Genomic DNA, 17,647 nt, shown 5'->3' on the forward strand with positions numbered 1-17,647 from the left:
ATTTTATAATGTCCAAATTGTCCAGTAAATTATTAATGCAGCTTTTAGACATTATGTTGTGGAGAATGCATTTACCACAATGTGTTGAACCCTTATTCATCCCAAGAAACATGACCACCATTTTGATCCTCAGCTAGAGAGGTTTGCCTTGTGTTCTCTCATCAATTAACAAGGCGTTTCAAGTCCAACCTTGATGCATGTCCTTTAATTGAAAGTGATGTATTTTTCTGATGTGATGTTGGCCGGTGTTTTTGGCAAGCTTTCCGTTCTCAGTCATGACTGGGAAGCACAACAGAGACACTTACGGTACAACGGTCCTGTTTACACTGCCCTCAAATAAGATGTTAAATGTGCAGTCTTTAACATTACCTGCCATTACCACGTGGGTTTGGCCGTGAGTATTAATGTTAATGATTGGCGTCAGGCCTGCTGAGAATGCTAGGTTTGTTAGCTTTGTTAGCTTGGCTGTGTGTTGGTGCAGCTCTTGAAACCAGCGTTCTTTACCTCAGAGCACCTTAGCCCTTTGAACTTCAGCATTCTTTTTTAGGCCATCAGCTCTCAGTTTGCCCGCGCCTGACAACAGCAACAAAACAAATGTCAGAAGACACCAGCTGGACTGGAGTATACATGAACACACACACACATGCGCACACACACATGCATACACACATGCATGTATACACACACGTGCATACACACAAACGCACACACATGTACACACGCAAACACACACACACACACACACACATATAAACATGCAAGCACACAAACATAGAAAAAAACATTATTTACCTCTACAGTACAAGCTAGTTTTTCATTTTCAGCTTTATTTTACACCTCTCTCTCTCTCTCTCTCTCTCTCTCTCTCTCTCATACTCAAAGCGCAGTCAGTTGGAAATAAGCTAAGCTAAGTAACTCTCCTGGCAGCACTGATGCAGTGAGTTCCTGAGTTCATGAAGACGACAGGAACAGGGCACAGACGCACGAGAAAACATCTCAGAACAAAATAAGATTCATCTGACAGGCTGGAAAGGCTATAGATGGATTTAGATACGAGCGGCGTCATCCGTTTAAAAACCCGCGCAGCGCTCAAATAACTGGAGACAATTTGACATACAGATTAAGAAGGCCCTCGAGCCTATTCTTCACAAACACAGAACCAGTGAAGGCAGAGAAGTCTTCCCCCGAAACACACCTCCTCTGCCACACCGATTGCATCGCGTCTTCGTGCAACTATCACCTGGAGGACTTAATTCCAAACACGTCTCCTCCTGGGCAGGCCGGAGCCACAGGGCCAGGGCCCAGAGCAGGCAGCGTACAATTATCTGAAGAGCTTCTGCATTAGCCGTCGCATGCAAATAGAGTGCAAATCATTAACGTCGAAAAACTCTCCCCTGATTTTGGCCTTAGCGGGCGTCTCAGCCAGGTGGTTAGGCTAGTTTAAGTAGCCTTCTCCATTAGCGTACTTTTATGCGGGCCCACACGTTTGAGGCCCCGCAATGCTACATGGCTAATCAAACGGCTTTTGAATGGGAGACCCGGTAGGAACTGGAGTATGTCGGAAAGGGCTAAGAGCTCTTATCCCTTGTGTTCTGTCTACGTAGCTTAGCATTTGTGAAACTGTTAGCCTGGGTTAAATATACCCAGCCATTTCAAAGCAATACAGAAAGAAAAATGTATGCAAAAATATTCAAAATTATATTATCTTCATCTCAATTCCAAACAATATATGTGGTTAATGGTTGCCATTTACCTCTGCTAGATCGCATTTATCAATGAAAGTGTCATTAATTTGTGATAAAAATGTGATTTATATAAAAAACTCACTATAATGAAAACATGGTGGGCATAAATCATATTTATCTGCAAAATTTCTATCTCAGAATTAAAATGAAACAAGGTTTTCATTCAGTAGATCATTGATATTTATTGTTTTGAACTGACACTCAATTATTTTTCCTCTTTATCTGATTATATTCAAAGAAACTACATCAGCAAAAAGGCATAAAGCGAGTACAGATGATGAACAGCAAATAGAAACACAAGACCACATTTACACTGGTGTCGTCACTCAAAGGTGTCATTCCTGTTTTAAGTTTAAACCGGGTCAAGTTCACCCGCACTGGACACACTGGTTGCACAGCTAAACAGGGTCATGCTCAGATCAAAGCTGGCCTCTGGGATATGTAGTGATGTTCCTTTGCTTCTGTTCTCTCAGAAAAAGTGCTCCACAGCACCCGAAATAGGGGAAAAAAACAGCCACTGCCACAATGTTGACATGTGTGTCCCTCTATTAGGCTTTGTGTCTAAGAAAGATGGTCTTAATATTTAAATAATGCTGGAAAGAAAACAAACTTGAAAAATATTATGTGTAGTTTTTGTGTAGGCTGAGTGGAGCACTGTATCCTACCCCCGCCAATCATTTCTGGACTGTCCCAGTACCTTACTTGTGATTCCTCTGGCCAATCAGGTGTGAGATACATCAGCTGTGCAGTCCTCCAATGCAAACGTGGACAGGGAACAGACAGAAGCAATGGAGACTGGTCGACAGGGCATTTTAAACTTTGGTTGAAACACAAATGCACCCAAGCAATTCAGCAGCTGGCACGCAGTTTTAATTCTCTTCCAAAGATTTATCTTACTTGAAGCGCATTTTACGGCTGCTGCATCGATTATATTCCGTGTGAATGCTGAACAAATACGTTAGTAGTTTATGATTACGTGTCTGCATTACCTTTGAGAGGAAAGGGTGTAGAATCAACAGTGATTTCTGTGGATATCCTATTTTTCTGTTAGTGGAACACCTTTCAGATAGCTTTGAGTGCAGCATTTGTTGTCCCATTTGCATTTACAATAGAAGGACCTGTTTGTCATGCCATGCGTTCTGTAGGACATCACCAGATGTTTCTTTAAGGCCTCAAGCCTGTCATTTCCAGTTACAGTAGACCTGTCCACTCCACAGTAAGAATAAGTGTTACAGTAGGCCAGTCCACTTCTCAGTAAGAATGCGTGTTACAGTAGGCCAGTCCACTCCACAGTAAGAATCCGTGTTACAGTAGGCCAGTCCACTCTACAGAATGAATGTGAGCTTCAGTAGGTCAGCCCACTCTCCATGACTATCGGGGCTGAAGAATTTAGCACAGAATGCAAAGGGCAGTGTCATATGGCTTGTGTGGTCAGAAATGGCGGGGGATTGTATGTGCTATGCGCTAACGTCACCAGAATGAGTCCCACACTTTGCGCTCTGGGTCACTACTGTAGGGCGGTGAGCAGGGCGGTTAAAAGAGGAGTGTGCGGTCAGAAGGTCAAAGGTCAACCAAACTGACATTTGTCACCGAGCTTCAACATTCCGAGGGCGTGGACGGAATTTGTTTTCGGGGACTGGCACAGCGTTCAGCAGGAATTAGAGAGAGAGAGAGCCAGAGAGGGCCGGCTCTGTGAGGGAGGGGAACAATGGCATTCTGGGAAAACTGACTGCACAGAGGTGGGCCAGAAAAAACCCCAAAAAAAACAATTCTACCCAAGATGCAATGGAAAATTGTGTATGATGGTTTTTTCTGGGGGGTCAGACTAGGCCATGAGCGAAAACCAAACAGACGAATGCTCCTGGTCTGTGTGCGGTCATTTCACTGGGCATAGCGCCACCTGGTGGGAGTGCTGGAGAACTTCCAGTTTTCCCTGAATATTGGGCGGGGGGGTGAAGGAGAACGTGGCCCGTGGGCTTCTGCGGACTGGTGGTGGTGGTACGCACCCTGCTGCGATTAGTGCAGAAGTGTCCAATGAAACATGCAACGCTGACTGGCCTTGTTAGCCACAAAAAAATACAAATAAAAAACCCCGCTAATTTATTCAAGCCTGCCGTGTATTTTTAGTCGCGGTACAGTGTCTCCGACAGCTTCATCCTGCTGATCTGGGCTTATGGGAGACTGTACCTTCCTTTTTTGGGGAGAGGGAGAAGAGGGTGGGGGCGGAGCGGGGGTATCTGGTAAGCTCTTGTAGTATTTGTGTCACCGGTGGCCAATTACCCTTGTCAAGAAGGAGAGATCTGAGGCGCGACCCGGTTGCGTGGGATTTGAACCCAGCCGCATCGGGGTCGAGTGCCGAGCTGTCAGCCACACACAGGCTGAACAGGCGTGTTCCACAGCAGCTTCATAGGAACAGGATCATATGTGTGCCTCTCCCTGCACAGGTTCTTCAAAGCTGTGTGATAATTATAAACATATGGTGTGGAGACCAGGCTGAGGATGGGGGGAGGGGGGGAGGTGGGGGGGGGGTATTTGTAGTCTTGCAGAAGGTGCTTTTCCTTTCTCCAGAGTCCTCTGGGTTTCTAATGGAAACAGTGTCCCCATTGGGAACCCACCTACACACACACACACACCCACACACACTCAAACACACGCATACACGCACACACATGCACACACACACACCCACACACACACATACTCACACACAGACACACACACTCACACACACGCAGGCACGCACACACATGGATACACACACACATGATCACAACACCACACACACTCGCACACACACACACTGATACACAGACACACACACACATACACACAAACTCACACACACGCACACACTCACACACACACACACACACACGCACACACACTCACACACACACACACACACACAGACACACTCACACACACACACGCACACACACACACACACACTCGCACACACACACCCACACAGTCTCACATGTTCACAAAGCAAAAGTGATCACACACAAACGAGAGTGAGAAAGACAGCAGATGTACTGATTTTTTTTCCCAAACCAGCCAGGTGTTCGTTTTTTATTGTTAATTTATTTATTTAATTACTTTCTCTAAACTTTTTTTTTTAACCTGTGTTCTGTTGCAAACTAATAATTTCAAATATAGAACATCTTGTTGGAGCTGTTGATTAGCTTTAATACCTGACTGGGTCTGTAGTGTGGATGGGTCACATGCAGTGGAACGTATGTCATGGTGTCTTTGCACTGAAGACGCTGTGAGATGTTTGTCTGTCTCATCGCGCACCCCCAGTCCCCCAGCTGTACAGCCTAATGTCTTATGAAGCGTCATAAGCTCTGTCATTACTGTAACGAATGGACAATGTGCCTGACGAACGGCAGTGTTAATTCAGCCAAAGTTAAAATTGCATTGCAGGTGGATTGAATTGAGGCCCAAGTCACTGAGCTGTTCCATAAATCAGACAAATCAATCAGAGCCCTCAGTCAAATCACGGATAAGGATAATGACAACTACCACCCAACTAAAATGTGTCTTTGCAGTCCATCCTGTTCCATGGCTTCTCCTACTATATTATTCCATACCACCCCATTAAAATCTTTCCCATCCAATTCCACCCGATCCCATTCCATCCCATTAAATTCTGTTCCATTTCGTTCCACCCGATCCCATACCATCCCTTTAAATTCTGTTCCATTTCGTTCCACCAGATCCCATACCATCCCATTCAATTCTTCCAATTCTTTTCCATCCGATCCCATGCCACCCCATTCAATTCTTCCCATTCTGTTCCATCCGATCCCATACCATCCCATTCAATTATGTCCCATTCTCTTTCACTCAATCCCATACCATCCCTTTAAATTCTTCCAATTCTGTTCCACCCGATCCCATAGCATCCCATTAAATCCTGCCCCATTCCGTTCCACTCGATCCCATACCATCCCCTTAAGTTCCGTCCCTTCCCATTCTGCCCTGTCCTTGCCCCCAACCCTCTGAATCTCTCCCCCACATCTGCTCTGCCAGCTGAAGACATCTGAAATTATTACAATACTGAACTCTGTATTATTTATTTAACCCCCCGGGCTGGGCGGCAGACGGCGTTGGCAGTGCTTGTGTGTGTGTGTGTGTGTGTGTGTGTGTTACGGGTGCAGGTGGGTGTGTGTGTGTGTGTGTACGGGTGCGGGTGTATGTGTGTGTGTGTGTGTGTGTGCGGGTGTGGGTGTGTGTGTGTGTGTGCAGGTGTGGGTGTGTGTGTGTGTGTGTGTGTGCGGGTGTGGGTGTGTGTGTGTGTGTGCAGGTGTGGGTGTGTGTGTGTGTGTGCGGGTGTGGGTGTATGTGTGTGTGTGCGGGTGCGAGGCTCTGCACAGAAAGCCGGCACCACTCTTCACAGGTGCGGGAGCACCGCTTTAGCTGTGCCGGAGATGGGTTCGCGCCTTGTCTCTCGCCAGCGCAAATTCTATTGTCAGAGAGCAATTAAACACATTAGCTGGGACCTGTTGAGCTCCCACCGCAGCTGTGCCGTCTCTAAAAATATTTTCCCCCTGCTAATTTCCTGATATCAGCTCTTCTGTCGCGAAAAAAAAAGCATTAAAACTCTCTCTTCCCTCCCTCAGCCTTAAAATAATTATTTGGACTGTTTCTGTCATTCTATCTCTCTCATTCTCTCTCTCCTTCTCTATTTCCCTCTCTCTGTCTCTCTCTTCCCCCTCTCCCTCTCTCTCCCCCTTTCTCTCTTTCCCTGTCTAATTCTCTGTCTTCCTCTCTCTCTCTTCCTCTCTCTCCCTCTCTCTCTCTCTCACCCCTCCTCTCTCTCCATCTCTCTCTCCCTCACCCCTCCTCTCTCTTCCTCTCCCTCTCTCACCCCTCCTCTCTCTCTCTCTCTCTCTCTCTCTTCCTCTCCCTCTCTCTCTCACCCCTCCTCTCTCTCTCTCCCTCTCTCCCCCTCTCTCTCTCTCTCTCTCCAGTAAACCTTTGTGCTCATAACTGACTGAGAGGATCCAGTGTGCTGGGGGTTGCATTAGCGTTGAAAGAGAAGGATGAGCATCAGAGAGCGATGAACACATAAATCACTGTTTCCATTCATGAGAGCAGCAGAGTGTATTCTGTAAGGGGACCCCTGCGGTACAGGTGAAACCGTGGGGCTGACCGCTTGGCCGCAGACGTCAGACACGCTCAGGTCTTTACAGAGCACACCGCACGACAACGCCAGAGTCTCGCAGTGTGGACGTTACGCCTTCCCTGGCTCCCAAACCCAGCATTCGGATAGAGAGCAATATTGCCTCTGCGCGTGTTATTTTAACGCTTATTTTATCCTTCCCAGTGGACTTCCGAGGCACGTAGTTAGTGATATTCCTCACACGTTGAGCGTTCTCGTGGTCCCGAGGCGGTCTTGGATATGAAAAGCAAGCCCCGGGGGGTTACAGTGGTAAAATAACACTTCCTACAAGCATAAAGGTATGCCACATGTACACACGAACACAATAACCATATTTACACAGCCGCTCAGCTCCTCTTAAGAATGAGTGGTGCTACTGGGCTGTGAATACGCAGGCAGATCGCTAACAAGCATCACCACTTTGTCACAAACTTCGCTTAGTTTTGTCTTTAAAATGTCTAAATCACTGGTGCATTATTAGTGGTGTGGAATTTAATACAACAAGCACAGTTTTTGCTGTACGCATATGAGCAGGGTTTTGTGACAGTGAAGGACATATTTGTGTGTTTGTGTCCGTGTGTGTGTGTGTACAGTATGAGCATGCATGTTTGTGTGCGTCCGTGTGTGTACAACGGGGTCCAAAAGTCCGAGACCACATTGAAAATCTGGGTTTTTTCATGTAATCATAAAATTCTGAAATTAATGTCAATTAAATTTAAAAAAAAATTTTTTTTACTCAAGTTGTTATGCTGATAATTTGTAATTAAAAAGTTTGTATTAGAAAATAATAATAATAATGCAAAATAGAAGCATTTTCACTGGTGGCCTCTGACTTTTGGATCTCACTGTATGTGTGTGTGTATGTGTGTGTGTGTGTGTGTGTGCACCTCTGACACCTGTATCTCTTCAGAGGTAATGACCAAAGGAAGATTCCACCAGTCTCCTTACTGCTGCGCCTATACAATTCTAACCAATGCACTTTCAAACTCTCTTACTTTGAATTTTAATGCCACTTTCTTAGAGAGATGCAGTGCAGCCTCAGTAATTGCATAGATTTAATGGGCATTAGAGAGGTTACCTGTGCGAAATTGCAGAAGAAGAACTGAACAGATACTTTTTATGCTTTTTCTTTCATTCAAAGACACATTTCTACACTTCGTTCTGAAAAAGTCAACAGTTTCAACTATCAAAAAATAAAATGAAATAAAATAAAAGAACAAACCCATATCTGAGTAAGGAAAGTTTTTTCCAAAGATATTTTTCCATCATTCCCTCTGTCACCCATCTCTCTCAATCTGCCATTTTTCTTTTTTCTATCCCTCCGTACTTCCTCCCTCCCTCTGTTCATTTGTATTCCTGGCCCGGCCATGGCCTGTTAAACGAGAGGCACAGGGAATCCATTTTAATCAGATTAATAACTAAGTTGATCACATGCAGTACTGTATAACCCAATTTTCGTTCCCTGCTGTCCTTGTGCTCAGAGTCGTACACAAAATGGCCTCTGAGTCGTCACGGCGACCGCAAAGCACAATAAGCGCCATTGTCGTGTCGGAGAGACGAGGATGTTTTACATTGTTGAGAGATTTAATGTAGCGTCTTTTCAAACGCACTGCGTCCCACAAAGGCCACGTTCCCAGCGAGCCTCATTCAGAAGTGACTCCAGTTTCCCTGGGTCACCAGACGGGAGCAGCTTTCTCATGCCTTTTCACAAATATGAATCGGCCTTTTAAAACAGATATGGTTACATATTAGTTCCGATAGATACAGTAGCTGTGCAGCTATGCCTGCGTGTAACAGTAGGGCTTTTGTCCCGACAAATCCAATAACTGGATCTTGATCCTTTTCCCGTCTGACAATACAGTGCCCTCTGTTTATGCAGAGTAAATCTGACTCTTCAGACCGTCTCAGGGCTGAGAGGGAGCTGAATACTACAGCGTTTCCACAGAACGCAGTAATTAATGTGTTTTTTTGCCCAAACTTATCCTTCAGTAATGTTTGTTGTCAAATGTTGGTTCGGCACTTTTTTTCGGACCGTTTTATTTTTGTGGTTAATCCAGCTAAAGCCAAATTTGATGTGCTGATAAGATTAGCTCTTTCAAAGGAGTCCTGGTGAGATGTAATTAAAGGCAGAAAAACAGACGCACGCACACTCCTGCACGCACGAGAGCTTGTGTCAGAAAATATGAATAAAATGCTGGTGAATTGAGCTTGTCCACCTAAGTGTGTGCTCGTTCTGTTTGCATGAAATGTGCCGTGGACCGTAACCAGAAGAAAACTTTTCTCTCTATCACGAGACAGCGGAAGACGGTTGTTTTTCTGTTGTTGTACTTTTTTTATGTTTTTATGTCAATAATCAATATGAACTTGTGTTAATGGGCCATTGCTTTAAAGCATTCCTTTTTCAGAATAAATAGAACATGGGAATGATTAGCACCAATCGGAATCCCTCCAAGTCAGCCAAGAGTGACCCCATGATATTTTAGAAGGAAGCCATAAATAACCGTTTATACACCTGTCTAATTATGAACCCGGGCATATTCATCACACATTGTAGTGCATGCTCTGAATTGTTGTGCTTTTCCAATACCCTTGTATGCAGAAGCTTTGAATATACATCAGGGGATTTTGCTGCCTATATTTGCATCATAAAGCCTTGTTTATGAACTAATATAGTCAAAGAATGAGAAGAAAAACTCCCAAAAAACAAACAACCTTGTTGTTCCTGTTATCGCAAGACAGATTTCCCCTTCCGAAAGGAATCTAACCTGCTGCTTAATTATCTATCCCTAAGTACAGTTCTCTTGTGGAGGATGAATTTTGCACATGATTCATCCGATAAAAAATCCTGAAAAATAATCTCCTGCATGCAGCTGTTTCCAGTAAATAAAGGAACTTTAAGGTCTCTAGGTTTTACTAGACTATGCAGGGATAAGAGTGAAGGGTTAAAACATAGATCATCACTTGACAAAACAGGCAACGTGATAAAAAACACTTCCTGTAGAATGGAGGAGGTGAAATTAACATGCACACACACACACACACACATACTCTCTCTCACACACACACACACACACACACTCACACACACACACACATTCACACCACACACACACGGACACGCACACACATGCACACGCACACACACACATGCACGCACACACACGCATGCACGCACACACACACGCCTGCACACGCACACACGCACACACACACACACACACACAAATCGCCTTTAGCATCATGACATCCTGCTGATCTGCATGCATCAGACACATTCTGTGCACACACTCTGCCTGTGACTGGCTGTACAGGGATTGGCCGTTCTTTTATGTCACACTCTTTCATGCGTCTCCGCGTTTCTGCGCTTTGGCGGGCGGCGCGAATGGCAGGCGGAATGGCTCTTCATTACAAAAACAACGGCGGACCATTCCAGAAAGATGATATCCCATCCGTCTTCCTGTTTGTTGCAAGGTCATCGTCAGCAGACGGGTGACAAACGATCTCAAGATGGCCGCATCATCTGTCCGCCAATTGTTTAAAGAGCTCCGTAGATGAGTGCCACATCTTTTCTTCTTCTCCTTTCTAACGTCCGTGGCGTTTCTTGTTTATTTGGGTCGCGTTTAAAATGTTTTTATCAAGTAAACAGCTGCGAGGACGCGAGACCGGGCCTCGCGCGCACAGACGCTTTCTCTTACAGTCTGCGCTTGGAACGCTCCGGTCTGTTTCTGTTCTGCTGCCTCCATTTTAGCGCCTGGCAAAAAGAAGGATTCTGTTATGGCGAAGCTGGTCATCAGATGGGAGCCAGGCTTATTTAGTTATTTATTTATCTATGTATGGTCCCGCTCGTATCTGCTTGGCTCTGTCCCCCCTGGACAGGGCCGATGAGCTGGGTGCCCACGAGAACTGAACACTCCGTTGGGTTGTGGGCACTCGGGGCCCCATGAAGCGATTACGCATTGGGCCCCAGCACCCCAGTAAATCCAATGTTTTAATATTTTTGAGGGCCCCTGGAATTGTCCAACCGCACCCCTTACGGCACCTCTGTTGTTCCACAAGTCTTATTTTTATCGTTTGAGAGAAAAATACTCCATGTAAACATTTAAACGAACTTCAACAGTGGCACTCACTGTGACAGAAACTCGCACGCCTCCAAATTGTGGACTTTTCCGGGCTGCTGCGGCCTCACATACACTGTCCTCACTACGGTACTGTTGTTTCCGTTTTTGTGTGGAACATGGGATCTCCTCTCCCCTCCCCCCTCCCCCTCCCCGTCATAGAATGTTCAAATTCATTCCGAGCCGTCGATGCTGACGAGGCGGGCGGGGAGCGGCAGGGTGTCGCCGCTTTTGACAACGCGGCTAGGTCACACCTTTCTGGAACCCATGCCTGCTTTTGTTGACAAGACTGTGGGAAATTGCGACTCGCAGCGCAGCGATTTTGCGTGCGCCGGCGTGAGTTCTCTTTGTCCTCCGACGTGACAGACGTTTGGCGGAGGGCTCCTCGCGGGCGGAGCCGCGCATGCGGGGCGGCGGGACGCGGTGCGAGCCGCGCGGTAAACCCGAAGGTGTGGCGTGTAGTGAGGAAGCGTGCTCTCGCTACGCTACGCTAATGAAGCTCTCCACTCCACACGCTGCCTGCCTCCGATAAACGTGACAACCGCTCGTTAGCTGGAGACGCTGAGCGAGTCGCAAACTAATCAAAAAGAAGTTTCGCGATCTTTCGCCGAAGTTTTTTCCGAGGCGCGTCGGTTTGTGCGGAGAGCGCGGAGACGGAAGCTCCGCTGACCGCTGATCGCTGATTGGCCTGTTGCTCATCTGCTCTGCTGATTATCTGTATGTGATTATGGTGTTGGGATGATGATGATGATGATGATGGTGATGATGATGATGATGTTATTGATGATGATGATGATCATGATGATGGTGATGGTGATAGTGATGAAACAATCTGGAGACAACTACATTTAATGTGTCATTTTGGCCTTGAAGCAAAGACAGGCCTCACATAACCTGAAAAACTTCAATATAATAATAATAATAATAATAATAATAATAATAATAATAATAATAATATTATTATTATTATTATTATTATTATTATTATTATTATTGAAATAACAATGTTTTGTTGTGTTTTTTCTACATTTTAATTATTGATGAACTCATGGTGTAAAAACGTTTTATTTTTATTTTTTTAAACCGATAGATCACAATTTTGCAAAGCAAATTGTGATATGATTGAATCTGGGCCAATAACTTACAGTATCTTCATGAACCAAAGAATTATGACTCTCACCCGCTATAACTGCCCCTGCAACACAGCGGTTGTTGAAGAAAAAAAAGATTGCCTTTAGCGTATATTAAAATACATTATATATGGTTAGTTGTGTATTAACTAGGCTGATATTTGGTAATTATACAGTACTGTGCAGAAGTCTTAGGCACCCTAGACTTTATTATATATATGTTTATTTTTTGTGTGTGTTAGTATTGAGATTTCCAAGTATTCATTTTCCAAAAGATTAAATTTTACAGAGACATTTTTGGATTTAATTTTAAAAAGTAACATTACTGTAAGCAATTGACTACTTTTTACATAAAAACTTGATCAAGGCTGAGCCAACCAAAATCAAGGAGCCAACCAAAGTCTGCAGAGGAACTGTGGAAAGTTGTCCAACACACTTTGAACAACCTCCCTGCTACAGCGTTGGCTATCTCAGAGAAGTGATGCAGTTTTAACGCCGAAGGGTGGTCACAAAAAATATTGATTTGATTCAGTTTTTATCTATTCTGCCAAATTACCAAAATGTAATGTACAATGTATAGTACGTTTATTTAGGACCTTTCATTGAATTATTTTTGTGCAGAATGGTATACAGGTGCCTAAGACTTTTGCACTGTTCTGTGTATTATTATATTAATTATACTACACCCCAATGAAAAAGTTTTGAAAGGGTTGAAAATAAGTTGTGCTTCCACTGTGATGATTCTTTTGTTGAAAACTCTGAACAGAAATCTCTGGACAAATTGCCTGAGCATACACCAAAATAATATACAATGTACAAATGTACAAATAACGTAATGAATCAGTCAGTTACCAGTGTGCAGTTTAACACTGGAAGAGAAAAGATCATTTTGGGCACTGCCCTTCCCCAAAAAGGAATTTGCTCCCTGATTGAAAATGATGTTTTTCCTTGAAAAGTTCACATCACAAGTGTTTACTCTCCTGTATTCTAATTTACCTGGGTTTGCGTGGCTCATTTGCATTTCAAATACTCACACTGGAAGCTAGTGATTAAATGGCAGAGTGGAAACAGATGACTGTCGCCTTTACTGTAAGCTCTAGGGGAAACATATTCACGTCTGACATTAAACCGCTAAGGATAGCAGCCAAGCAAACTCATACAAATACAACGTGATCCCTTTCCCGTTCTATCAGAAGCACTGAAATATTCATGCACTTTTAAATATTAGCGCATATGTAACTTAATAGATAGCTGTGGAACAAACGGACTGCTCCCGGTCGTTGATGAAAGCCGGAAACCTTTTTTTTTGGTTGGTGTTTTTTTTTTTTCTTACAAAAAAGATGACTATATCCACTGACCTGTCAAAAGAAACTTCAGGCTTTTTATTTTCATCACGTTTATATGAATTTTTCTCGTTTACAATAAATCCAATACTTGTCTATCATGCAGGGTGAAAAGAAAAAAAACGAGATTCGTAACAGGATTAAACTGCAGTGTATTTTAATATATTGTTTTATTACTGCAGTGTATATTAAACTCTGCCTCTGTATTTCCAGCCAGACCACTCTACAGAATTAAAGGTTTTTTTATTGCCACATTTATTCACCTTTTTATTTATCTACTTGTTTATTTATTTATTTGGTTGTTAATTCTTAAAATATTACATCAAAATACTATATCTTTTAATAAAAAGACAAGACGGATAAAAACACGTTTAGCTGTCAAAGGACAAACAGCGCATGGCAGAAAGGCAGTCAAAATCAAATCAAAATATTTTAGTTACAGTGCTGGTTATCAGTTTTGGATTGAAGCAGTACGGATGTGGTTATTGTTTTTAAGCAACAGTTTTCATGAATCCATGCAACCACTCAACTCATAACTGAACAGCAACATTAAGTGAAGTAAAAGAGCGGTTTGTGCTGGAGGTCCGACTTCAGGATGAGCCTCGGAGTGTCAGAGTGAATCGTCTGGCTTCTCAGAGTCTCTGTTGAAATGTTCAGGCCACAGAAAAATTCTGTTTCTAAAATAAGATGCTGAAATATTGTCTTACAATCACTCACAGGAAAATTATGGAGTGTGTCAAAGGCAAACTATTACAGCACAATGACTCATTTCTGGAGTGAGTGCAAAGACCGTTTTTCCTCAGGAATAGACCCTTCCTTTTGTCTCTCAGAGCTGTTTGATGTTTTATTTTTTTATTTATGTCATTACATTTCTGTGGGAGATCGTTCCAAGCAGGAGGTTATATACTAATTGTAATATATCATCTGGGCATGCCCTGTGACATGTTTAATTGAAGGCACCTGTCTTTGGTCTATTTAATCTTAGGATTTGTACATCTGTCTTCATTTCATAGAGGATATGACTCCAGACAAGCAAAATGTAACACATGTATCTTCATTTTTATGAAATGAAAATGATAAAATGGTAAAATTGCTGGAGTGAATGTCTAGCCCCTGATGAGGTCTTCCCCTCTGAAGTGAGAAACTGGAGAGTTCACTGTTGTGTTACTGTACATCCCATAAGACCATGCATTCTGCATTACAGAGTTATGCCTTATTTTGGTTTTGTTGAGTGTTCATTTTCTGCCTCTAATAAAAGCTTTTCATGAGACTTTTTTGCACCTGCTCAAAAGAAAATTAACGTGAACACACAGCTGATGATTTTAGCATCATCAGTCATATAATTATAACTCTTAATATATAAACATTAGTGCGCTGAGAGCGAGAGTCAGGTTCTAGTTAAACATCTTTATTTTGTGTTAATTAGTGTACCTGTTTTGAATGGAGACCACCCTTGTAGCAAAATCACAGTAGCAAACTGTTCGACATTAAAATGAGTGGTACTACCAGGAAGAATGTAATGCCAAACAGATCAATTATCAAAATCTCTCTCTCTCTCTCCCGCTCTCCCTCGCTATCTCTCTCTCTCTCTCTCCCTCTATCTCTATCTCGATCTATATCTCTCTTTCTCTATGTCTCTCTCTCTCACTCTCTCTCCCTTTCTCTCTTGATCACTCCCTCTCTCTCGCTCACTCTCTCACTCTCCCCCTTTCTCTTTCTCTATCTCTCTTGTCTCTCTCTCTCTCGCTTTCTCTCTATCTATCTCCCTCTCTCTTTCTCTCTCTCTCTCTCTCCTCTCAGAGAAGGCAGGAGCCACAGGTGTGCGTTGGTAATTACCTGTACACTTACAGAAAATGTGTTTTCTGGCTAAACCAAGCAGAGCCGATAGACCCTGTCCTAAACAGCAGGGTGACAGAGAGGTCAGGCCCCTCCGATGGGATCTAACTCCATCCCACTGTAAGAGAGGACCGGACACACCTGGGTCTCAGTCGGTGAACTGCAGTATGTGTGTAAGAGTGTATGCATTACCTACAGTAACTGTACAATCTGTGTGTGCAGAACACAACTGTCCAAAACAGCAATTCACTCATTCACTTAATTCAGCTCCATGTGAAAGCTCCATTTTCATTCTTAAAAAAACACTGGTTTATCTTTAATCATTTTTATTAATGAAAAGGTCAGGAATCTGTTGCGGCTCGACATCTTGTTTAAACATAAAAATTTCCATGTGAGCAGTGCTGAGTCTGTTACGGTAATGCCGTGACATTAGGGAGGGTTTGTTAAAAACAGTGAACCATCTGCATCTGGGTGATCCCGGTTTAAACCGGCAGACTTGTTACTCACACAGAGCGTGGGATGAGACGGAATCCCGGATTAAAGGTTAAAGTGTTTTTCCTGATTCCAGCGCGAGGCACTTCGCTGCTTTTCCCGCTTAGCCTATGGCTCCTGTGCTCCTGTGTTACTCCTTCATCTACTGTACTTCTTTAAGACGTTTTAGCCCACACAAGGGGTTTACAGTGCAGCCCCCTATCTGGCAGACTAGTCTGTACATTTTCACCAAGGTTTCTGGTCTGGATGTCCTGTTGCAGAGTTGGTGGGGATGATTCTGTGTGTGGAATACCAGGTGTGTGTGCATTACCAGGTGTGTGGATTACCAGGTGGGTGTGGATTGCCTGGTGTGTGTGGATTACCAGCTGTGTGTGCATTACCAGGTGTGTGGATTACCAGGTGTGTGTGGATTTCCTGGTGTGTGTGGATTAGCGGGTGTGTGTGTGCATGAGCAGGTGTGTGTGGATTACCAGGTGTGTGTGGATTACTAGGACGACTATGGCTACTGTGCCAGTTTACAGCCAGCTTCTCAGCTGGGCCCTGATGCTGTAGCCTGAGTCAGTATGGTACAAAGATTTGATAAAAAACAAAACCCTGGTGAAAATTCCATCTTGAACCGGCCTGCGCTGGTGAAGATAGCTCTAGCTGGTTCTAGCTGTGTTTTCCACACTTCCACTAGCTTAACCAGCTTTGACCAACCACAGATCTGACCAGGTAAAAGTGTCGAAAGCGCACCTTAAACCATCTTAAGCCATCTTAAAACCCTAGATGTTCTTAGCTGGAATTTTCAGCAGGGACCCCAGATTATCGCTAGCATTGATAAGACTTCTTGTGACATAAACGTTTGAGGGTGGATGAGTTCTCCTCTCCATCTAAAGGCACCTGTTATACAGATGAACACCAGTATTGCAGTCTCACTCCCATAAGCAGTAAAACAAGCCAATCAGGGGCAGCTGCCCTTTGATCTGTGTCGGAGCAGACAGGGGCACGTCTAACCCACCCACAGTCTCAGCCTTCTTAGTCATCCTTTTCTTGTCCATACAGTCAAAATCATTGTCTTTTGCAAGGTTATGGTACCCGGGTAATAAACAGGGCCATCCCTAGTGGGGTGAAAGTGGTTCTGTGTATCTGTCTCCTGTTCATATTTTGTCACAATCACACACATAGCAGTAGCCTGCTTGTCCTAGGCTTGTCGAAGTGTCCCTGATCGAGACACCTAACCCCAAATTGCTCCTGACGAGCTGGTTGGTGCCTTGAAAGGAAGCCTTTCACCATTGTTGTGTGTGTGTGAATGAGAAGCATCAGCACTTCGGATAGAGGCGCTATATAAATGCAGACTTTTGCCATTCACATTTTACATCTAAAGACAGGGGAGCAGCCACTGTTTGCGTCACAGTTTAAGTAGAGTAGAGGCAGTGGAGGAACAGCCAGGCTCTGTGTGAGGAGAGAGGGGCTGTGGGGCTGTGAAGGAGTGTCTCAGCTAAGCTGGGCCCATCAGACTCTCTCTATTAGATGTGCAATGGACTCTTTCAGCTGGTCGAATTACGATCTGCAGCCAGACTGCCTGCTTCATTAGCCACTCGGATAGGCCAGCATTTTATATTTACATCAAAATCAATTTCGGGGGGGAAATTAATGTTATTATTGTCTTTGCTGAAACATCCCCCCCCCCCCCCAACTCACACTTTAAAGACCAGCACCACCTAGAGGCGGTTTGGGGGAACTGCGCGGGACAGTGGAAGGTTAGATGGGGATTTGCTGCAGAGGGCTCATCATGGTCAGCCTAAATGAAGAGAGATGGGGGAACAGTCTCGTGTGA

The 17,647-nt window shown here is 44.1% G+C and overlaps 1 protein-coding gene across 4 annotated transcripts in view; it reads left to right on the forward strand.

Annotated features, from left to right (window-relative positions):
- The window catches only part of LOC133130040 (zinc finger protein 536-like), a 163,703-nt gene that overhangs the window by 124,664 nt on the left and 21,392 nt on the right, over positions 1–17,647 (forward strand). The window contains exon 5 of one of the 4 annotated variants that reach the window (XM_061244262.1): positions 883–1,103. The exons of the other annotated variants lie outside the window; for them this stretch is intronic. Coding sequence (XP_061100246.1) covers positions 883–911 — 29 coding nt within the window. The 3' untranslated portion in view covers positions 912–1,103. Of the gene's footprint in view, positions 1–882; positions 1,104–17,647 lie in introns of those variants that run through there. 4 annotated transcript variants of the gene reach the window in all.

The sequence above is a fragment of the Conger conger genome, chromosome 6, assembly GCF_963514075.1.
Source record: "Conger conger chromosome 6, fConCon1.1, whole genome shotgun sequence".
NCBI lineage: Eukaryota > Metazoa > Chordata > Actinopteri > Anguilliformes > Congridae > Conger > Conger conger.